Source organism: Talpa occidentalis, unplaced genomic scaffold, assembly GCF_014898055.3.
Source record: "Talpa occidentalis isolate TD23 unplaced genomic scaffold, MPIMG_talOcc4v2.1 talOcc4.6, whole genome shotgun sequence".
Lineage (NCBI taxonomy): Eukaryota > Metazoa > Chordata > Mammalia > Eulipotyphla > Talpidae > Talpa > Talpa occidentalis.
Window position 1 is genome coordinate 124,438,538 of NW_023604972.1, and position 24,501 is coordinate 124,463,038.

The following is a 24,501-nucleotide window of genomic DNA, read 5'->3' on the forward strand; positions in this document are numbered from 1 at the left end:
TCCATTATGCTAACCCATAGCTCTTTAACTGTGAAGGAGCTATTTATGCATCCAGCCCATCTTTCCAAATGGCCTTTATATTAGAGTTGTTTTATAATGTTGTGCTTCAGGTTTTTGTCCCTGGAGCTGCCTTAGTGGCACAGCTCCTTTATAATTGGCTCCCTCGGGTCATAGGTAGAGCATCTGTCAGTCACCTGTCTTATAGGGTATGCTTCTGTGACATAAACATGGGGCACATCAAGTCCTCAAATAACTCCTAGAGTATTTTGGAAAAGCCAAAACCTCATGCATTTGTGCTGGGGTTGTTAAGTTTATGCAAATTTCAGTAGTCTATCCTCTGACTACTTCTCCCCTGGCTTTTTGGAGTAAGTGAATCTTTCCTTTTACAAATTCTACCTTCTTTTTCTCCTCCAAAATGTGATTGAGTAATAATTACAGGGTTGTTTTAGGGCAAATGATTTCTAGAAAAGGTTTATGAAAAAGTGGATGTTTGTATTTGTTATCATAAAACACCAAGGTTGCTCTGGGGAAGGGGCAAAGAAGTGCAGTGCACTGAGCATGCTGATTTCCTGTGTGGTAACTTACTAGTGGTGTGGTAAAGAATGGCTGATGTTATTTGCACAGAAATTTCCACAGCATCCTGTCACCAGTACAAAGAGTAGCTACCAGAGAGCTAGCATTATCAAGGAGTATTTTGGTGCTGGCAAATAAGGAATTGTCTTTGGAAAAGGAACTCAAACATTGGCTTTTCTTGTTTTCAGTGGTTTCTAATGTGATTTATATCCAAATTGATCTTTCCAATTCATTCCCACTCAGAGGTAGCAATCATTATCAGAAGTCCTGCTCTTCGATGTAAAATTCTAGACCTTAAAAAACAAATAGAAATTAGAAATGTCTTTTAACTTGAGTTTTTATTTAGAAATACAGGCAATTATTCTTTTAGCAACTATAGATTACATTACTGATTGTATCACATCTTTGACATGTGGCACCACTTTCTAGTTTCTATAATTTTTGGATTTACTGCTAAAAGTAATCTGTGATTTTAGAAGTGTATCAGATGAAAAATGCAGAATCCTAAGCTCTGACTTTTTTATTCTGGATGACTGATGTGATAACCGAGGTATGTATATGTCAGAAGTATCACGGGAGTCTTTCTTAAGAAGGGTGATCTTTAAGTGAAAAAGCAATTTTTGTTTTAATATCAAAGATCAGTCATTGATCTCAATCAGTTTTGTAAGTTTTGCTTTAGTGTGTTGACATTTCCTCTGCTTTGCAGGGGCTTGGAGATATATTTGAGTTCATACATCTTTATAGTCTGCTTGTTGAGTGTACAGCATTTTTATAGCTTTATTCAGCAAGAATCCGGCTTTTTTTTTTACCCTGTTCTAAGATTGGATGGTTATTTCTCTCAGATTTAATTCCATAAGAAACACACTGGAGTTTCAGTTATTGTTCACAGATTTTTGTTGTACTTATTATAGAAATTGTACATTCCAGTCTTACATTGGAAGGTTATTTAAAATCCTCATTATGTTTTACATTGGGTGAGCTCAGTTTTTTTTACAGTTTTTTCCAGGTGAAAACCGCATTTCAAGGTACAGTGACTTACAGTCTCATGATGTCAGTGATAACCAGAACTCTGTCTCAGGCCTATAACCCGAAAGACTTTAGAGCTCTTTCATTATAGAACCTTGTTCTAATTTTTATATAAAAGGTATAATTTACATTATTTGATGATTGAAATTGAGTTTCCTAGAAATCAATAGGTGGTAGAATCCTTAGTTTTCCCTGTAGGTTAACTAACCAAGGATTGGCTGTTTGGAAGGGCTTGCGAGAGACTGAAAATAAAATTCCCTGTTGCTTTGCATCAAGAACGACTTCTTTCCTTAAAGAAAATGGCAGAATGTACAAGTTAATTAACTTCTGTAAAGTGAAAAGCTCCTTTATCCTCTAATAAATGAAGGCTAAATAAAAATGTCCCATAGAGAATACTGAAAAATTCTTAGATAAGATCCATTATTTAGAAGATGAATTCAGTGAAAAGAGATGGTGTTTTTGAGTCTTTCTGTTGAAAACAGCTCTGTGTATTAATTCCTTTAAGAGAGCGGGAACGGGAGAGACACAGGCACCGGGACAGCCGAAGATCACCATCTCTGGAAAGGTCCTACAAAAAAGAGTATAAGAGATCTGGAAGGTAAGCAAGGAGTTGACATTGAAAGAAGTCATAGAATTATCTCCTCAAATTCAGATTTTGTGCTTGTGCAAAGTATCAGCCAAGTTTTCAGAATAGCCCGAGTCTGTCCAGAATGCCCTGTGAAAAGCTAAAGCAGCCAGTAACATTAAAACCTTTATTTTTAAGATGTGTTGATTACACATAAGGAAAATTTTGATTAATTTCCCCAAATTAGAAATTATATGGGCCTCAGTTTGTATAGAACTATACATTAATAACTTAAGCTTTTAAAAACTTGGAAATTCACTATTACGTACTTATATTGCTTCAGAGAAAGCAGAACTGCAGTCATAGTTTATTTAGAAAAATAACATAGGGACTGTGATAAACCAAATTGGATATAACCAATTGGATAGCAAAGAAGATATTGACGTTGTCTAATGATAATTAGAATAGCACTCTGAAGTCTGACAGATTTGGGGTGAGTTATTAATTCTCCCAACTTTGTTATTAGGCAGAGTTCCTTGACCTTTTTAAACCTGAATATTTTTGTCTAAAATAAGCACAGTTTTATTGGCCTTATTGAATAGTGAGGAATTACTGAAATAATACGTATAAAACATTTAGGACTGAGCCCAAAGTTAGTACCAAATAAGTGGTCACTATATATAATTTTTTATTTGATTACTTGGCTCTAAAAATTAGTAGAGTATAAGAGCAGAGAAAGGAATTAAAAGGCAAAAGAAATTAATGAAATTAAAAACAGCTTTAGCAGTATAACAACAACTCTAAATGGGAGATCTTTTTGAAGTTCATACAATTCAAAAAGTGGCAAATTGAGAAAAGAAAAACATTCCATTATGTATAAGAAAGGCTGTAGGAGATTTAAAAATTATGATATGTTGGTGTAAGTGTAGACATTTTATTAAAAAAAATTAAAAACTTGAATGTGATGTGATTTCTAATTGTTTCCTTCTCTGATTTCTAGAAAAGCAAAAATTTATGTCACACAAAATGAAAATTTTAATAGGCCAATAACCATGGAAAAAAATTCAAAAAGTTAAATTTGTACTACTGCCAAAAAAGTTTTAAACTGTTTCAGAACACTGAAGTAGAGGGAAGGAAAGTTCAGCTCATCCTGTGGTGCCAGGAAAATCCAGATGGTAAAACCTAACCAACAAAAAGAAAGCTACCAAACAGTCTCTTTTATGAATGTGGACAAAGAAACTCTAGATAGTATATTAGCAAGTTGTTTGAGAGTTTATTCCAAGATTGCACGGGTAATGTTAGGTTAATATTAGGAACTCTGTAACCATCATTCTTTGTGTCAGGTCTACAGATTGTCTTAGTTCCTGCCTATTAGATATTTAAAATGAAGCCAACATCCACTTAGTATGAATGTTGGTAAACTAGGAAGATGAGCAGACTTCTTTAAGAAGATGGAGAACTTGATGTTAAAGGAACCAAATTTAATGTTGAAAACTTACAGACTTTCCCATACAAGTCAGAAAAGAGGCAAGGAGGCCCCTGTTACCTAACACTGTTTAACTGCATCATGAAGAAATGAAAACCATTGCTGTCAGTGTATCCCAGGTATTGTGCTGGTGTGAGTGATAGAGTCATTACGGGATCACTAGTTTACAGGAATAAGAAAGTAAAGTGCTGTGAGAAGTATTTTTGATAGAGCAATTACATGTTGCTCTGGGAACAATGAAAAGCTCAGTCTCAGGTAGTTAGGAAGAAATGGACATTCTGCTGACACCTGAAGTTTGTGGGGGCTGCTATTAGGAGTGGGGGTGGCTGGGGATGATTGAGGGGCACGATGAAAGTTGCAGTGTGAAGAAATGTTCTGAGCTGGAAGCTGGGAAGTGAATTTAGAAATCCATTAAATCCACTTTTCTAGTAATCCACTAACAAAATGATTGTGCTTAGACCAGGGCAGTGACAGTGGAAGTGGGGAGAGGTAGACTTAAGATATTTATGACATAAAGTCCACAGGACTTGATAACCAATCAGATGTCTTAGGGGTGAGGGAAAAAGACTCAAGAGTCAACATCTGAGATGTCGTGTTCCCCACTGAGGAGGGAGGTCGCTGAGAAAGAGGCAAAAGAACGAGTTTCTCATGCTTGTGCAGTTTGAAAATCTGTGAGAAAATGAGATGAAATTGGGGCTTCCCTGGTGGCACAGTGCATTGAGCGCAGCGCTATGAAGCTGTCCGCAGCCTCTGCAGCGCCAGTTTGATTCCCGGTCGGCCAGGGAGATACCCACATGGCGCAGCAGACCTCTCCTGTCTCTCCTGCTGCTCCCCTCAGCAGTGTCTTCGTCTGTCTGCCTGTTCTGCTCCCTGCTCTCTGGAGAATCCTCTCACCCTCCCACTCCTCTGGCCTGTACCCCAGTTCTTGTATAAAAATAAATAAATCTTTAAAAAAAAAAAAAACGAAAATGAGATGAAATTGGATATATAATTAATTGTAATATGGATGTACAGCTCAGAAAAGGAGATCCCTGCAGAAAATGCTAAGTGGCTTGGATTAGGTTAGATTAACTAGGAAGTTTGTTCTGTGAGAAAGTGCCTGAGAGGAGGAGGAGAAGGAGAAGATTCTCCAGGAGAAGAACCAAGATATTTATATTGATGGAAGTTCCTGTGGACACTATGGGTTTGATGATTTTTAATGTAATGTACTAGAAATCACTTCAGTTTAGTGGTTTCATCTCCAGTGTTCAGTACCTTGTGGACAAAGCAGACTTGGATCAGCAAATGCAGAAAATAAAAATTACAGCTGTGAAGACTATAATGGAGGAAAACTGAACTAGTTTCAAGAAACAAAATATAATATACTAACGAACTGGTTTCTTTCAGATTTTGAAAGAAACACTTTTGAATTTGGATTTGAATTTCAGGATACCTGAGATACTTACCTAAAAAGATGTTCTCCTGATTTGAGATGCCCCTCTCAAAAAGTGTTAAAACAAATTACTGATCGATGTTAACAACACAACACCCCGATCATCTCTTCAGAACACCTGCCTAAATGGGTAGGATGAGGATATCTTTGCCCATGTTTCTTGGTGGGATTTTTAGAATATGTCAAACTGTCTGTGTCAAACAACCCTGTTAGCATTTTAGCTACCACTTACTAGCTTTGTGATATTGGGCAAGTGATGTGATTTTTAATTGTTTGCTCCTCTGTAGGGGGATGTTAATATCTCCCTCCAAGGTTTCTTATGAAGATTAAATGTGTCAGTAAAGTGCTTAGTAGAATGTTAGGCTTACAGTAAACACAAAAAACAAACAAAAAATACACTCATGGAGCTAAGAGTTTACCGATACCAGCTAAGAGCATCCTCAGGAAAGTTAAAGAGGATCAGCTAAGAAATAATAACTCAGAGAAGGGGACAGCTACAAAATAAATCTATCAAAATTAATAGCCTTCCTAAATGCCAGGATGACTTATTAGAAAGTATAATGGGAAAAAATAGATGCACTAAAGAAAGTATAAATTAAAGTTGAATATTTTAATAAATTCATAAAACATATAGACCAATGGGAAGAAATCTATAAATGTAGCTGATGACAAAGGAGATAATGTTGATGAATGGAGGACATACCTTCCTCCCATAATGAAAGACAGTGTTGTGAAAATACCGCTTTTCTTCAAAATAACCTAATTTTAATGTAACTCCAGTTGAAGTGCTGGTATGATGCCTCTTATATTCTTTGTATCATGTCTTATTAAATTTTTCTTTGGAATAGAAGTTTGAATATTGAAGAAAAATAACAGGGACAGTTTATTAATTTATTTTTTTATGCATACAAGATTTATTTATTTATGCATACAAGAGCTGGGGTACAGGCCAGAGGTGTGGGGGTGAGAGGTTTCACGAGAGACAGAGTGGGAACAGAACAGGCAGATTGACTGAAATGCACTGCTGAGTGTCGAGTCAGGAGAGGTCTGCTGCACCATGTGGGTGGCTCCCTGGCTGGCTGGGGATCAAACTCATGCTGCAGAGCCTTCAGACAGCTTCATAGGTTGCATCTTAACTGGTTGCGCCACCAGGGAGACCCCCTAATTTTATTTGTATTAAAATGTTCCATAAAAACATAACAATTGACAATTTGCTATGGGTTAAAAAGGTTAATAAAACACTGAGTAACTTTCAAGTACATGCAAAATTTTCATCTATTATAAAGTTGTTTTTTCACATCAGAGGAGAAACTGATATGGGGACAGTTGGCAAATCATATGAAGAAAAAACCTGAAATTAGATTTCTGTTTTATATCTTGAAGAGAAAGAATAAAAGTATTTAATGTTAAAGCTAACTGATGAAAATATAAATTATTTATTTAATCTTGGGGGATAAATTATTTATTTAATCTTGGGATGGGAAAGCATACCAAACATGATACTAAGGCAAGAAGCATAAATTAAAACAAAACAACATCTAGATTTGGCCATATGAAAGTGGTATGTTGCAATAAATAAAAACAAATAGAAATAACAATAAGTAGAAATAAAAGGAAAACAACTGAAAATGGTTGTGATACATGTGACAGAACAGTGATTGTTTTAATAAAAAACTTTCAATAAATGAAGAAAGACTACAACCCTAATTTAAAAAATATTGGATTAGCATCTTACTGGGATATTCATAAAAGAAGTGAAATGAAATGTGCCATTTCATTAGTGATTAAAAAATTAGAAGTTAAATTATTTTTTTCCTTCAGAATGGCAGAGATTAAAAACAGACATGTTGTCATGCTGTGTGGAAATGGGAACTCACATGTCATCTTGACACTGTATCTGCAGAGAAGGCTTAAATATAAGAATACTATGTGTGAAATAATTTGACAAGTGTGCAAAAAACACAAGTGTGTTCATGGTTGTTTTTGATGGCAAAAAAACCAAAAACGGTTACAATCTAAAAGACTGATCAAATTTGTTGGATTATGGCATATGCATATAAAAGAATAATATGCACTTATAAGTGTTTCAGTTATAGATGTGTTGAAATAGATGTTTCTGATTTACTCTTGAATGAGACAAGCTATAGGGTTCCTTTTTTGTTAAAACATGTATATATATATATATATCTCATCTATGTTTTAGTACATTTGTGAAATATTGTTTTTATTGTTGAGTGGTGTTATTTATGGGTAGCCTTTTTGTTAATGCTTTTTTATTTTTCTGTAGTAGACATAGATACGTTTTACTTTCTGTCCCTTCCCCCCCCCCCACTAGTGATGTACATTGTAATATTTAGAAGTTGCATAGATAAGTAACCTAATCATCTACCCCATCCCTCCCAGGTATACACATAATAACATAACCTGCCCTCAAACTAGAGGGTGGTAGAGTGGGTGGCAAGAGTGATTTGTGACTTGGTCTGACTATAAACTTTCTTGGATAATAGTAACTTTGTTAGTGGAGCTATAAAGGCAGAGAGTCAAATTCTAATAAAACGTTTACTGGCTAGCTTCTCAAGATCTGTATGGTTCCATCCTAAATTGCTTGGCTTCACTTAAAATCCACCCTGTAGGTTTCCCCTCTGAGTACATCCAGAGGATGGGCTTTGGCTGATTTCAAATCCTACAAGTTCAAGGAGGTAGAGTTGTTTTTACCCTTCTTAATTGAATTAATATTAGTATTTTGTGGGCATCACAGATAGACGAAGTGGTGATTCCCTGACTGGCAACACCTTGGGCTTTGGGAGAGTGAACAATCCACTCACTGCCTCACTCCTGGGCTGTGGCTCTCAGGCTAAATTGACAGCCCAGTTGAGACAGCCCAGTTGAGACCATGTTTTGTGAAACCCATTTTTTTTTCATGGGAAGATGTGGAGGATTTAAAACTAGTATTCTCATTACTGAAATTGTACGTGGACATTTCCAAATATTTCCAACTATCTTTCTCTTCTAGGAGTTATGGTTTGCCGGTTGTTCCTGAACCTGCTGGATGCACACCAGAATTACCTGGGGAGATTATTAAAAATACAGATTCTTGGGCCCCACTCCCGGAGATTGTGAATCAGTAAGTAGATCTGGAGTAGGGCCTGGGAATTTGTGTTTTTAAGCAAGTAAACTTCAGGTGATTCTGATGCCACCAGACTGGTGTTTGGGAATCACTGCTTTAACAAAAAGTAAATATGGTGGCTTGCCATGCATTTTCATTTTAGGTGAAAAATGATCGAAACAGATGAAATAGAGTAGTTTTACAATGGAAGAACTTTTAATAATTAGCTCCCTTCACCCCCTTTTGAAGTCGCTCCCCAAGTAGGGAGAAGAAGCGAGCTCGCTGGGAGGAAGAAAAAGACAGGTGGAGCGACAGCCAGAGCTGCGGCAAGGAGAAGAGCTTTACCTCAATTAAGGAAAAGGAGCCTGAGGAGACACTGCTGGATAAAAATGAGGAGGAGGAGGAAGAGCTTCTTAAACCTGTGTGGATTCGATGTACTCACTCAGAAAACTACTACTCTAGCGACCCCATGGACCAGGTGGTAGGTCTGAGGGAGCAGAGGACGAGACACCGGGTCTCTCCACCCAGGCACTGTTGGCCTTTGGGGTCTGCCCTGTGCATTGTGGGATGAGGAGAAGCGTGTCTGGGCTCTTGAAACCAGGTGCCTTCCCAGCTCTGACAACCAAAGCTGTCTTCAGATATTGCCAGATGGGCTCTGGGGTTGGGGGGGCCAGGCACCCCTAGTTGAGAATCATGGCCGTGGACAGAAGCTGTTTTACACAGGCAAGCCTGCGAGTGTCTCTTCACTCTGTGTTTCTGATAGCACTCTTGACACGGGTGGTTTTGTCAGCTTTCGTCTTTAACTGCTTTATGCAGTTTGTGGCGCGTGCGTGCGTGTGTGTTTCCCCCAAGATGGGAAATAAAGACTTTGAGTTTGTGCCTTACAAGTTTATCCTTGAACTAAGTTAAACCATGGGAAGCCACCACTATTGTGCCTGGTTTTGTGGAAGGGTTGGTAATGTTACCTTAATCAAAGGACTCAAGGTGGGGCTCCTGAGGCCGTCAGGTGGGGTCGATGGCAGCGGGGCCCTCTCACTGTCATGGGGGGCACCACTCCAGCACCTCTTCTTTTTCTTTCTTCTGTCTCCATTTTCTTTCTGTCACTCCCCCTTTTCTCGAACCTTCTCTTCAGGCATTATGCTTCCACCCCATTAATGTAGACAGACTTGCCAGAGGGTAGATAGTAATGCTCATTGATTCAATGAATGAAAATGAATATCTTCAAATGTAGGGCATAAGCAGGTGGAGATGTTGGATTTACTGCATGAGATTAGATAAGAAAGCTTTAATAGCTTTACGTGGGTCAGGCCCTTCTCCATGGGGAGTGTGAAAGGAAGACTCCCTTATCTCTGGAAGAAAAGGGCTTGAGATGTCTCTCAAAGTGGTGTGATAATTTATTGATAAATTAGAGCAGGGTTTAAATTATTCCTAGGGCCTCCCTGGGGGTGCAGGGGGTTAGGCACCATACTATGAAGCAATCTGTAGCCTCTGTAGCACAAGTTTGATCCCTGGCAAGGTAGATACTCACATGGCACAGCAGACCTCTCCTGTCTCGCTCGCTGCTCCCCTCAGCAGTGTGTTTCAGTCAGTCTGCCTGTTCTGTTCCCCGCTCTGTCTCTGGTGGATCCTCTCATCTCCCTCCCCATTCCCTTTCTCTGGCCTGTACCCCAGCTCTTGTATGCATAAATAAATAAATCATTAAAAAAAATTATCATTCCCATGATACAGGGAAGGGAAAGTTCTCACACATGGTGCTGGAACTTTGCTTCTCACATCATCTTATTTAATCCTCAAGATGTCCCTGGCAAGCAGGTGTCCTGCCGGTTCAGGAATGCTGTTGTGTAATAACACTTGACTCATTGTGACTTAAACAAACCAAGTTAATTTTTCTCTTAATGAGCTGTCTGGAGGGAGGCCATTGCCAGGCTTACTTAGTGCCTCCATGATGGAAGACTCTTTGGCATCTGGAGGCTCCTGGAGCATCCCTCACTGCTGCAGGTGTCTGTGGCTCTCCAAGTGGGGGGACTCCCATACCTGTGTCCAAAGATGCGCTGAGAAGGTGGTGTTGGCTTAGCGTTCTCCTCGTTATCTGTCTACCCCAGGGCTTCTTTGCGTTTAGTGCTCTAAGAAGTTTCCACAGACTTTAAGGCTTAAAACGACAGGTGTTTATTCCTCACACTTCTGCAGGTCAGATGTCAAACTTGGGTGTTTGTCAAACTCATTGTCAGCAGGACTGCCTTTCTGGAGAAAATCTATTTTCTTGCTCACTCACATTGTTGGCAGAATTCAGTTCCCTTTGGCTTTAGGAAGGCTTTCTGTCGGGCAATGAAAACTGCTTCCCGCGTCTCGAGGCTACATGCATTCCTGGGCTCGTGGCCCCTTCCTTCATCCTCAGAAGTAGCAGTGCAGGTCAGGTCCCGTTCGTGTTCTGAGTATCTCTTGCACCTCTTGCTTTTTGGCAAAGGCTCTACTTTTAAGGATTCATCCTTCAAAGGTTGTGTCCCCCCAGATAACCCAGATAATCTCCCCATCCCAAGTTCTGTAACCTTACTCATCTCTGCAAAGTCCTTTCTGCCTGTAAGTAACATGCGGTATCCCGAGGAAGGGGGCATGTTTGGGTTGTAATCATTTTGGGTTGGAGAGCAGTCCTCTCACTCTGAGATCAAAGTTCTGTCCCCCAAATCTGCAGGGAACCCTGTTTCTGTTAGCAAGGAAGAATAGGAGGATGCTGCCATTACTCTTAAAACTAGAAGACACTGAGGTTCAGAGAGTTTAACTAGGCAGAACTGATTTTATTTCCTAATAGTGTTATGGGTATGTTAATACTCATAACAGGAAGGAAGGAAGACTGATTTGAACCATAAGCCTGACTTTGTCTCGAGTTCGCCTTCTATGCTGCAGAGAGCTGGAAGGAGCTCTGTCAGAAGACCCCCACGTGGTCAGTGTTAGCAGTGAGACGGGGCTGAGGACATGCCCTTCCCCTCTCCTGTTGGAATAACTGCAGGTTTCATGATTTCTTTTAATTTTACTTTCATGTCTGAAAGTTCTGCTTGCTTGCATTTTGGAAATGACTTAGTCAGAGATGATGGACATTTAAAGTGATTTTCAACCTGGGAAGAGAGGAGGGAAAAGTGGGGAACTTTCAAGAATACATTGCTGGACCCCTAGGTTTGTGGGGTGGTGTGTGTGAGAGAGTGTGTCCCTGTGTTGAGCTCTGTGCGGGGACAGGACATATAGGTAATTTTTTGATTTGGGGGTTAATGTGGAAGATGGGCTCTGGGGGATTTTCACTCAGGGTGAGGAGATGTGTGTTCACTGGGAGGGTCTCAGATATCATGAGTTTTCAGGGGGCTCAGGATTTTGTTGTTGTCATATCAAAAAGGCCTAGGTGGACAGTTCTAGTGTTCCTGAATGTCGGCAAGGTACATTTTTCTGATATCTGCGTCAGCTGCGATTGTCTGGATTCTGGCCATCATTTTGTTTTTAAGCGTTTGTTGAATTGAGCGTTGAACCAGGACATCGTGCTCTTACAAGTCTTTGATTCCTTGTAAGGTTCCATGTCTCTTTGGTTAGACTGACTAACATAGTTCCTAACATCGATCCTTTCTTTTTCAAAGGGAGATTCTACCGTAGTTGGAACGAGTAGACTCCGCGACTTATATGACAAATTTGAGGAAGAGTTGGGGAGCCGGCAAGAAAAGGCCAAGGCTGCCCGACCCCCGTGGGAGCCGCCCAAGACGAAGCTCGATGAAGATTTAGGTGAGTCAGAAGTTACTAGACAAGACTGTGCTTTTGTGTTATTCCTTAATCCTGGACTTTTGGGGAGTGTCCTTGAGATTCCCACATCTAAGTTTTCTCTTTTTCATTGCATTTTCCTTAGTCGCAGTTAGTAAAACATGTAACAGTGAACTCTCATCTGAGCATATTTTTCCTTAGTTGTGTTCAGCAAAGCATGTAAGTAGTGGCATTTGCAAGGCATGCCAGCCATCACGCCTCCTGCAGAATGGCCAGTCGTAGCATCGAAAGGATGGCACTCCTGCCCGTGAAAGCAGGAGTTTCTGTTTCTGTGGCTCTGACGGGGAGGCGTCCCCTGAGGCCTCTCCATTGCCAGGGCATTCCTGGTTTGATGAGGAAATGCCAGCTCTGGCCTTGCTCTGTTTGAAGGCTTCCCTGCCCACAGTGACCGAAACTTTCTCATATGATGCTCCGTTTTTTTTCTGTGAGAGTACCAATGGTGAGCTATTTGGGGAAAGGAACTGCTTTTTACCACTGTGTCCTTACTCCCTAGTAGAATACTGTCACACCCAGCGTGCCCTTTCCTGCGTGTTCTCTGCTCCCCTTGTCTCCCAGGCTGACTGGCAGTATCCATGGTGGGTAAAAGCACTGGCTGAAAAAACCGTCCTGGGTTCGAATCTCTGCTCCCTCACTTGATATGTGACACTGAGAAAGTGATTTTATTTTTGCACCCCTCACTTTTCTCACTGGTAAAGTAGGGGTGACAGTAGTATCTCTCTCCTGCAGTACAGTAAATACAACTGCGTAAGGATTAGAGCTTATTGTGCTCTACTACAGTAATCTCTTGTAGGATTAATTAAAGTTCTAGGCCTTGATTTTTTTAATTGTAAATCCTCCCGCAGTAAATTATAAATCCTTGTACAGTAGATCCTTAATGCCGTCGTCAACAAGTTCGTGGCAATCCTCACTTAATGTCGTGAATAGGGTCTTGGAAGTGGCGACTTTAAGCAAAATGACTCATAATGAAACCAAGTACTTAAATGATGTCATTTTGTTCAACGCAGGGTGGGATTTCTTTTTTCTCATCAGTGTTACAGTGGACAACATTGAATGGGGCAGCGTTATTGGAGGACTTGCTATAAAACATACATCCTAACTATTTTCAAGTGTACAGTTTAGCAACGTTAAGTGCATTCATACTTTGTGACCTGTCTCCAGAGGCTTTTCATCTTGCAAAACTGAAACCCTGTACCCCTTAAATAGCAACTCCCCAACCCACCCTCGCCAGTTCCTGACAACTACCATTCTCCTTTTTGTCTTTGGATTAGACTACCGTTAAGTACCTCACAGAAGTAGAATCATAAAGTATTTGTCTTTTTTTGTGACTGGTCTATTTGTTAGCCTCTTTCTTGGTCTTCCAAGATATAAAATCTTTTATTGTTACTATTGAGAGGGGGAAAAATATGTAAAATCTTGAGTCAGGCATTCCTAGCGCCTCAACTCCTCAGCTTCTGGTATTTTCCTGTGGGGCCTTTGCTCTGGCCATGTCCACCCATGCTCCTGCCTCTGCTTCTGCCTGGAATGCTCCCTCTGCTTCCTTTACTCATATCTCCTCCTCATTACTCTTACTCTAACTTCACCCACCTCTGTCCCTGGATCCCACACCCCCTTCCAGGGAATCAGCAGTGGCTGCTCTGGATCAGGGGAGGCTCTCCCTTTTCTAAATTGCTGTGCCCTTTACAATGTGCCCGACGATGTGTTTTACATTTTCTCTGACATTGTTCTTCCGTCTTTCTTTCTCTCTAAAAATCTTTGTTTTCTTTGCTTCCTCAGCTAGATTGTGACACAGCATTATGAGCTGTATTCTTTTTCATGGCATTGCTTAGCAAGCTTGGCACGAGTTGGCACTCGAATATTTGCTGGAAGAATCAACAACTGCCCCTGGCATTTGGAGGTTTGGGTCATTTGGAAGTCTCCGCAGATAACCAACCTGTGACTTTCTTTGACGTCTTTCCATGTTTCTTCCCTAACCTCCACTAGAAAGTTCCAGTGAATCTGAATGTGAGTCCGACGAGGACAGCACCTGTTCTAGCAGCTCAGACTCTGAAGTGTTTGACGTCATTGCAGAAATCAAACGCAAAAAGGCCCATCCTGACCGACTTCACGATGAGCTTTGGTACAACGACCCAGGCCAGGTGTGCATGTTTTATGTTCTTGCTATGAAGGTCACGGACCCCCACACCCTATTTATGACTCCAGGCTCCAAAGATGAATGCTGGCTGGGACTGAAGCTGAATTTTACTCTCAGGGTTTTGTGTCGTTCTTCAGAGCTTATTTCTTTTCGACCTTAACGTTCAGCTCCAGCGCATAAGCACCAAAGCAGCCGTTCCTTGAATCATTTTTGCCGATGTTTGTAAATTCTATGTGAGGGAGCAGGATAATGGTGCTGCCTCATTAAACTTGCAGTAAATGGAGGGAGACAAATGGTAGGATGAGGGAGAGAGAACTGGGAGGTCTTTTTAAAAGCATTTCACCTGGAAATGCAATATAGTAAACAGTGTCTTAAGTCCTGTAAGACTTCATATTTCTTACTTGGTAATAGTCAATTCCTTATGAGTTCTCTTCCTTGTTAAGCCTGTTGAAGTTTCTGATGTGAGAGCTGGACAGGATCATTTTTATCTTTAGTTCCTTTTTATTATAAAGTCATACAGAATATAAAATAGTGTCTTCTAAAAGATTTGTATTTCACAAATACACATTACATACAAAAATAGTATCTTTGCTGCATGTAAATTATTAGATACATGTAAGAAGATAATTTTAAATTTATATTTTTATAAGTAAATGCCAGTGATTCTATATTAATTTGAACGTTCTTCTGGTGCCTGCTAGATAGATACAACTATCTTTTTTCCTTAATGTAATTAAAATGTCTGATAGAAATGTGCTTTGTGGCCCCTTTAGCTTCCTTAGAATTGAGCAGAAATATCTGCCAATTGTCAATTTTAAAACTTACTTTGACATAGTAACCATGTACATGATTTTTTAAAACAACCCATATGACAGCTAAGTCACATACCATACAAGGCACATTTAAAGTGTACAACTTAATGTTTTTTAGTATATATCCACCTTTGAAAGGTGGAATGTAGCACCCTTTTTGCTTCTCTAGAAACCCATAAGCACTGAGTGAGCCCTGCACATTTTTCATCACAAGTTGTGACCAGCATGAAAGTGTGTCGTGACTTAGGAGGGAATCGTATTACATCTTGTTTGCCAGCTGTTACTCTGGATAATATCTTCACTTGATACTGTTTTAGGTAGTAATGTTATTCCTCTGCCCTACCACCTGGAACTGTAGATTTCCCAAAAGGCTAAAGGAAGTCATAATTTTCACTCTGTATTTCTTTTCAAAGTTCTACTGAGACATTTTCATTGGACACATGATTTTCCAGCCCCTAGAACTTTAAAGAAATATGTGTGTGTCATCATAGGTGCTCTGTATGCATAGTATAATTTAATTAATCCAGTGAGACATGGAACTCACTTTCACACTCTCCAAATTGATACTTTTCTCTCCCTTTTGATGCAGTATTACCATTTGCCTTGGATAATCTCGTGAAACTGGCTTTGAAGGCCTTTCAAGATTTTGACCTCAATTCTGCTTTGATTTTTCTCACTCATATAAATGATCCTTTCCATTTAGGTGGGTCTCGTGTTCCTGAGCAGAACATAGCCTCTCTTCCTTTTCTTTTCCCCTCATAGTGGTGCCCCTTGTAGAATAGCCATCATCTCTTCCTGTCTCTCTGAAGCATTTCCGACTAACCATTGCAGCCCCAGGGATTTTTCCACCTGGATGCACATTTTGTTTCTTTTTTTAAAAAAAAAAAAATCACTAAGCATGTCATGTATGTCTTATTTCTCCTCTCTGGAACGAATGATCCTGGAGTATAACCTGAGCTGCTTACCTCCCTTCTCCACACCGTTCCCCTTCTTAGCAGCACCTTTCTCTCCGGGAAGCAGTTAGGACTTACTCACTTACCGAATCACATGACTGGAGTTCAGTTCATAGCAGAAAACTGAATTCAGCTGGAAAAACAGACAATGACTAACCTGATGGTGTCAAAGGTTTTCTGTCAGCTTCAGAGATACCTTCTGGGGTCTCTTTTGAAAACATTTAATGTGCAGGTCACCTTCAGGCATTCTCTGTGTTCCTTCAGGGTATAAATTATGCCTTTCTTTTGTGGAAGTGTCATTTATTCTGAAATAAGAAATAGAGAAAGGTACTGAAAGGTGCTAAGAGAAGATGGGGGCAAACTGTGTGCTGACAGTGATATTTTCTGCTTGGCTGCACCAAATACTTGGGAATCCAGACTTGTCATACAGTTTCCCTTTATCAGACAATATAGACAGTTTGCAGCTTTATTGGTTTTGGAACATCCGTTTAATCTCCTAACCGTGACAGCCTCTTCAGAGCTTCGGTACTCATGACATTAAAACCACACAGTTTCTGAGGCACCATTGTGCGTGTTGTGGACTTCCCCCCAAATAAAAACAAATTACATTCTCTTTCTGACAGATGAATGATGGCCCACTCTGCAAATGCAGCGCAAAAGCGAGGCGCACAGGAATTAGACACAGCATTTATCCCGGAGAAGAGGTAACCACTTTGGATTATTATATCTGTAACGCCAAGAATCCAGAAGTAGACAGATGCTGTTGCTGTTTTTTTCCCCATAAAGGAAATAATACCATGGAAATGTTTCTTCATTTTGCCTAATAGCCTCTGTTAACTGATAATGGGAGAAGAAACGTTCTTGGCTTGTGGAGATGGAGTGTGGGGGATGTTATCAAGGAAACACTCAGCGTTTTGGAAGGGTCCATATTTAAAATAGGCAAGGTGGATTTGAACTGTGTTTTATTATTTTATTTTATTTTTTAGTTTTATTTTTTAATTACTTTTTTAATTTATTTACATCATTGTTCATTTTTAAACAATATTTGCTTCCCCCCACGCCCTCAGATGTAGTCCCATAGAATTTCCTTCACCAATGCACCCGTGCACCCTCACTTCAGTCCCTGTGCTCTTCCCTCCTTCCCTCTGATCCCTCTCCCGCCTCCTCCCCTGCAGGATGTCTCTGATTTATAATTGTCCGTTTTTGCTTTGTTGTGTTTTGTACTGTTATTATTTTTTTACACTGATGTCTTATTTGGGTCCCCTATATTCCTGCAATAAGTGAAACCATCCAATATTTTTCTTTTTCCTTCTGGCTTATTTCACTGAGCATAATTCCTTCTCGTTCCATCCACGTTTCTACGAATGGCATGAGTTTATCTATTTTGATTGCTGAATAATATTCCATTGTGTATATATGCCACATCTTCTTGATCTAGTCATCTATTTTTGGGCATTTGGGTTGTTTCCAGGTTTTACCTTTTGTAAATAGTGCTGTAATGAACATAGGGGTACAGGTGGTCTTTTGAATCAATTGAACTGTTTTATTATTTTTAAGTACCCTGAAATTGTACATATTGTGAAATTTTTTTTCATATTTTTATCATAAATGATTGTGAATAATCCCAAAGAAATGATCTTACCGAGTGAATGCGAGGCACATGACCACTTTTCTTTATAAGGGTTTGCTGTTGTCTTTGTCCCACCCACTGTGAGTAGTACAGGGACTGTTTACCGATGTACCCCAAACCCTGGCTCGTTGTGGAGTAGAAGGTTCCCTAAAAAGCCAGCAGCTTCAGACTGCACTCGTCACCGTTGGGTAGCAGGCTGATCTTTGAAGGGCAATCTGGGTGGACAGCTGCGCTAGCTGAGCTGGCTGCAGGCTGGCCCATACTCAGAGTTTTGGTTTAGTTTTGCTGTTGAATTCTGTGTTTTTCTATACCACATGTGAGTGAAGTCAGTCAGTGTTTGCCTTTCTCCTTCTAGCTTATTCTGCTTCGTATGGTCCCCTCCAGTTCCATCCATGTTGTTACAAATGCCAAGATTTTTTTCTTTCTTTCTTTTTTTAAAGCTGAAAGCAGTCCACTGTGTATAAACCATATCTTCTTAATCCATCAATGTGTTCTTGGGCACTAGGTTGTTTCTTTAACTTGGCTGTTGTATATAGTGCTGCAGGCAACACAGGAATGCATACATCCCTTCAAATTACTGTTTTTGCATCCTGCAAGTAGAGACTTAGGAGTAGGATTGCTGGATCATAATGTAGACCTATTTTTAATGTTCTGAGAAGTCTTCATACGAATTTCCATAGGGGCTGGGTCAGAAGGTTCCTTTCTCACTATATCTTCACTATTACTTGTTCTGGTCTTTTTTTTTTTTTTTTTTGGTGGGACTCTTGCCAGTGGCGGGGGATGGATCTGGCCCTGCAGAGGCTGCGGGCAGCGCTGCGCCACCAGGGGAGGCCTTTGTTCTGGTCTTTTTGATGGGCTGTTCTCATAGAAGTGAGGAAGTACTTCTTTGTGGTTTTGATTTGCATTTCCCTGATGAATTGTGTTGCTGAGCAGAAAAGGCAGTGTTTTTTGTTTTTTGTTTTTTTAAAGGTTGATTTTATTTGTCTATACAAGAGCTGGGGTGCAGGCCAGAAGTGTGGGGGCAGTGAGAGGATTGACCAGAGACAGACTCGGGAGTAGAACAGGTGGATCTACTGGAATACACTGCTGACAGGAGCAGTGGGCAAGACATGCGTGATCTGTTGCATCGTGTGGGTCACCTCCCTGTCTGGGGATCTAACCCATGCTGCAGTGGTTGCTGATAGCATCATAGTGCTGAGACTTAACCCCTTGTACCACCAGGGAGGCCCAAGGCAGTGTATTTTTAAAGAAAAATATTTGGCTATTTTACTTTTAAACTTGCTTTTGATTTTTCTACCCTCAGGCCATCAAGCCCTGCCGACCCATGACCAACAATGCTGGCCGACTTTTCCACTATCGAATTACAGTCTCCCCACCCACAAACTTTTTAGTAAGTATCTGACAGAATCAGATTTGACTTCTTTTAAAATGTAAATAAGTGAATGTATGTAAATAAATTAAGATGTGAGTAGGCTAAATACTGATACAGTTCTTAAATGGTCTTTCTTTTAACATCTTTTATTCTTCTGTTCTTATGGTGACCTTTAGTATGTTTGTTATTTTGGTTCCTCTCCCTGTACTACTTTCTGTACCTTTTTTCATTTGTATACTTGGTATCATGTGATAGCCAATGAATTATGGAGCTGTTCATTGGACCTCTGGAGCTGGAAGAATTTGCAGAACATATTTGTAATTCTAAAAAAATCAATAAATAGTTTATATATTAACTAGTAACCCTAACAGGAAAATCTATAATTCTTATCACAGTAAGAATAATGCCTAATATTTCTTTATATTTGTAGTTGTTATACCTAATTCAGAATAGCTTTCTTGAGTTGCTCAGATAAAAAATAACAGCAATGTTGGCAAAACAAGTAAGTATATTTGGATATTCTTTAGTACCACTTAATTCTTCACATAAAATGTCTATATATATATATGCATCTGTTTACACACATACACATATATGATGTTTAAAAGATTAGTGTTCATTACCTATATGAAAAAGGTATCTTTTAGTCTACCAATCTTGATAATTACTCCATCGTTAGCATTTAGGATTAAAAATAGTGGGATATCAGAATGGCATAAGGAAGAGGTCTCTTTATGCTTGCAGTGACATTTATTATATTTTTTAATTATTGATTCCGCTTTCAGGTTAAAAGTCTTTGAGATTATGTAGGACTCAGTTGATTGTGGCGTTTGGTGGGTTGGCTTCTCTTCCAAGGACTTGAGAACAGAACCCTGAGCCCTTTCAGAGCCTTCCAGGCTATTGCTAGTCATGTGACCAGAGTGATACTGAGTAATTTTTCCACTTTGAGCTTCTTGTTACATGTGTTACCATCTTGTTCCTGTTAGGACTCCTGTTAGTTCAGAAATACTGTTCAGTAAGAATAAGATGGTAATATGTGGGATTAAATAAAACAGGTTTCTAGAAAATGAAGCCATTTAGCCTTTTTCCCCTTTTATGGTATCCATGACAAACTTGCTTGTCTTTGACTATAAATATTACTGAAGCCAGAGAAATCTGCCACGCATGAGAATTCCATCTAAAATTTTTGCATAAAGTTTTCCCTGGTGTTTGGAAAAACTTTAATGGAATGCTTGCACATTTTCCTGTTGGTGGCTTCGTGTCCTGATGGATTTCTGCATATGCAGATCATGTCTTTTATTTAATTCATGGTTTGTGCTTCTGTTTGCTTTTAGACTGACAGGCCAACTGTGATAGAATATGATGATCATGAGTATATCTTTGAAGGATTTTCTATGTTTGCACACGCCCCCCTGACCAATGTAAGTATGTGCTAATTGGCTGGCTTTCTCTTTCCCCATACCTCTGCCTTCCCTTAATTCTTTCTAAAAGCCAAAATAGATTTCCTCTCATCTGACTTCTAAGTCACATTTACTTTGTGTCCCTCTGCATGAACTGCAGGAAGTCTGTGGCAGTGTGTCAGGTGGGAGTGTGACATCTGTGCTAATGAGTCACAGGTTTGGTTCACATTAAGTGGTGTAAGTAAACATGTGTCAGAATAACATTTTGAAAGTGTGAAAGATTGAAAAAGAAGGATAAACTGTGGAGTAACGTGTCAAAACTATTTTGGGTTGGGTGTCCTTCAAAAGAAAGTTGGAAAGTTTTAAGGAGAAGCTATTATTTAGAGTCTGAGCATATAAAAGAAATAAGACTTGTTCAGGACATCTGGAGCCTGAATTAATTTCATCCCGTTTCCCCATTTTGAATCCCAGGAATATGTCTTCTTTAAGAGATTTTGACATACAGATCTGTGATATTTTTATGCAGGTATTAAAGTTTCTCTGCTGGTTATTGTTTCAAATGGAAGTTCTGTATCTGTGTGTCAAAACTTTTCTGTCTCAGTGCTGGCAGTCTTGAGAATTATCTTTCTTATTCCACATTCCAGTTGGATATAGAGTGAGTTTGTTGGGCCTAAAAAGAGCCTGTAGTAGTAGACTTTATCCAGTCTAGACACCAGTATATAACTTACTGAATTAAAGCTGTAGTGTGTCTGCATCAGAATAGAATGTTCTTTAATCCTTTCTGGTTTTCTTACATGAAATTACATCTGCAGTTTGAAAAGTTATTTTAGTGCAGTGTTTTTAGAACTTGAAATTCTGTTCCTTAGGAGAGTAATGTAATAAATCTTTGCCTAGCCTCATTCCTTTCTGTCTTTATCATCTTTCTTTATAGGTAGACATGACACTAAATCAAAACAAAATGTTTTCCTAGTGAAACTTTATTCCAGAGTATATTAATCCTAGAGAATCTTCTTTGAGAAGATGATTACTTTGAGAATATAAAAGTAAAATCATTTGATAATGCATACTGCATTTATGTCCAGGGTGCACCATAATTTTGAAAAGGGTATGATATTGGATTGTTTTTAAACAATCTTTGTGAAAAGGCATTTGATTTTTAAATTTTGATGAGTTTTTTTAAATTAGACACTCAAACCTTTTATTATACCAAATCTCATTGTCAAGTTAGAAAGGGCCAAATTTAGAAGTCATCTAGTCCAACTCCCTCTTAAAGGGTTTGCAAATTAAATTACAGCCCTCTCAGAAAGCTTGCAAATTAAAAAATTGTAGTGGCCTTTAAAGCATATATTTATTAAAATTTTTTTTTACTATGAGGATGTTTAAAATTATCTGTCACATCTCTTAATTCCCTAGAAGTGAAAGGCATCTCATTTTAACTTTTAGGATCACCTTGATCGAAGAAGGAAAGCATTGTGACTGCATAGAGATCAGAATTTAAATATTAGTGAATTCCACTTACTAGCTGATTCTACATTTCTATCTTTATAAGCCTTGGTTTCCTCATATCTATAAGTTAGACGCATTAGCTGTAGCACTACACCTGGAAGGTGTTAATCATGGTGTTTGGCATATAGTAAATATTGCTGTTTCTTTGGGAAAGATGCAGAGGGCCCTGTATTTGCAAATTTCTTCTAATTTTGGTTTTTTTTTTTTTTTAATAGAGGCATGTTTTTATTTATTTATTTATTTATTTGTTTGTTTGTTTTGTTTATACATGCACTGGGTACAGTCAGAAGCGCGGGAGGGTGAGAGAATTCACCAGAGCCAGAGAGGGGAGCAGAGCAGGCAGAAGGACCGAAGTACACTGCTGAGGGGAGCAGCGGGCGGCAGGAGAGGTCTGCGCGCCATGTGGGATTCTCCTCCGGTGGCCGGGGAGCAGCCGGGGATCAAACCGGCGCCGCAGAGGCCGCGGGCAGCTTCGCAACCCAGCGTTCAACCGCTGCGCCACCGGGGAGGCCCTAATTTTGTTTTTAATTCTTAATATTTTTGAGACCTTGGTCAAACAATACTTCAGCTTTATTGAAGGCATCAGCACAAGGTTTCGTCCTGAGAGACCATTAACGTTAAATTAATTGCACCTGTGCAATTGTTATAAAATAAAAATTAGGACTGAAAAAATTCCTGGCTTCTGCGTATATTTTATATAAATATTCACTTTCTCAAAACTTGAGAACTAGCTTTGTAATGAGAAGATAAACCCTATCGTTTATGTTAGAGATGTTGATAAAATAAATTGAGTTTTAAGCTGTGTGTTGTATAGTTCATAGGAATTAGATCCATCAAAGGCCTCTTGAATTTGAAATAGCTTCCCAAGAAAAAGAAGCATTAAATTGCTTTACTGGCCTGATTTCATCTTCTTGCTGGAGAGAGCACATCAGAATGAAGGGCATGCAAATGATGAAATGTTAGGATCTCAACCAAATCTAGGCCTGATAATTCTCTTGAACTCTTCTTGAATTGAAGTGGATTGAAAGTCTTGCTGACTGAGAGCATTGTAGAAGAATTTTATCCTTTTATGCTGTTATTTATACTACTTGGCATTATTTAAGGACTTTGACAACTCAAGTTATAAAGGTATATGTATTGGATTCATAATAATCTTATCCTGTCCTCAAAAGTACAGGAAAACTCCTCAGTCATTTCCCTCTGTCCTTGGTTGGCTTCCATTCTAGTGCCCTCAGTGCTCTGGATTTAGTCATTTAATGCCTGGAAGTAGGGGAATTTAATGAGGACTTTTTTGGTTTGTTTTTGGTAGATAGTACTTAGTTCATGTCAGTCAGTATTCAAACATGTTTGAATAAATGATAGCAAAATTTTGTATTATTTAACTGAGCTATTGTGCTCCAATCAATTGAGCTCCAATGTGAAGCATAATGATACGTTCTCTTTGGGTCTTATGGAGAGGTCAGAGTTTGAAATAGAAAAGTAGATCTGCCTTTCCAAATATGTTTGTCTGAGAAGGGCGCTCAGGGTGCGGATGAGAACCCAAAAGAAAAATACATTTGTAAGATGAGCAAGACTGCAGCCATTTTGAGAAATAACTGCCATCTCAGAAGGGCACAGCTAGGTTTCGTTTCAGGGCAAAAACCACAAGCCAAGGGTAAACGAGACCTAGCTGGCACCATGAGAGCTATCCAATCAGGGTGGAACCTGCCCCTGGTGTGAAAAGTCCTGGCATCCTGTCAACAAAGTACAAAAACAGCTTGTCACCCTGGGAGGGGACCCCTCTCTGAACCTGGTGAGACTGCTGTGTCAGTACTCCAGGCAGAGTTGGGCCCTAGCTTAAGCTAGCAATAAAGCCCTTTTGCTTTTGCATCTCTGGCTCTGTGTAGTCTTTGGGAACCCCGGACGGAGTTGAGGTGCCAACTCCTAACACGTTTAAGAGACGAAGTCAAAGAGGGAATTCCAAAAAGTGATTTCAGTTGAAAACAGTGGGGACAGGAGCGCACTTACCTAAGTCATTCGGGGGAGTGCCTTAGCACTGGAGAAGGAGTCACACCTTCTTCACTTGCCTGGACCATTCCCAAGGGCCCCTGGTCCTTTTCTCTCCGGGATGTGCTCTCCTTAAAGGAATGCAGTCTCACCCCCGGGTTTCTCTCCCCGTGCACATTCTGCCCCCCACCTAATTGACATTATAGCTGCGACACAGGGCTCTGTGCTCCACACTCCCATTCCAGACTGCCCCGGACACGCCCATCTTGATGTGCCTGCAGGCACCTCACCCTCAGCCTGGGCACTGGTCACTTACCCATTAACTGAGTTTGAGGTACTCGGGGGGGACTCCCTGTGGATTTCTTTCATATTAATGTATTGTGAGCTCTCTGTTTCCTTAGGGTAGAAACTTGGAAGTTATTTTCTGTTCTTCTGTTGTATGTATTTCAGTAACATCTCCTATGTATTAAAGCTTTCTCCTCCTTTCCAATCTTCTCTTCATTTGTCTCCTGGACTGTTTCTTTGGACTCAGGCTGGTCTGCTGGTCTCCTGCTTTGCTCCCCTCTATGGCATTCCCACACTGTTGACTTACCCAAGTGGAATTGGTGATAGTCTCGCACTCGAAGTACCTGAATGACTTCTTGTTGCCGTTAAGATAATCCCCAGTCCTTGCCTTGAGTATCAGGGAGGCATAACATCATTCATACGTTCCTCTCTAGAATCCCCTT

The 24,501-nt window shown here is 39.8% G+C and overlaps 1 protein-coding gene and 1 long non-coding RNA gene across 5 annotated transcripts in view; one reads left to right on the forward strand and one right to left on the reverse strand.

Annotated features, from left to right (window-relative positions):
* Positions 1-24,501, forward strand: part of DROSHA (drosha ribonuclease III) — a 103,146-nt gene that overhangs the window by 6,218 nt on the left and 72,427 nt on the right. For 2 of the 4 annotated variants that reach the window (XM_037530351.2, XM_037530352.2), the window contains exons 5-12: positions 2,105-2,197; positions 8,096-8,206; positions 8,438-8,669; positions 11,806-11,947; positions 13,964-14,118; positions 16,503-16,583; positions 18,813-18,899; positions 20,216-20,302. In XM_037530351.2, the coding sequence (XP_037386248.1) occupies positions 2,105-2,197; positions 8,096-8,206; positions 8,438-8,669; positions 11,806-11,947; positions 13,964-14,118; positions 16,503-16,583; positions 18,813-18,899; positions 20,216-20,302 (988 nt within the window). The remainder of the gene's footprint in view (positions 1-2,104; positions 2,198-8,095; positions 8,207-8,437; positions 8,670-11,805; positions 11,948-13,963; positions 14,119-16,502; positions 16,584-18,812; positions 18,900-20,215; positions 20,303-24,501) is intronic. The other 2 variants (XM_037530354.2, XM_037530353.2) reach the window with 2 other exon arrangements.
* On the reverse strand, positions 499-23,951 carry LOC129144778 (uncharacterized). Its single transcript, XR_008549351.1, has 3 exons — positions 23,795-23,951; positions 16,037-16,184; positions 499-866 (listed from the first exon to the last, which is right to left on the reverse strand). It is a non-coding gene; the product is annotated as an uncharacterized LOC129144778 (long non-coding RNA).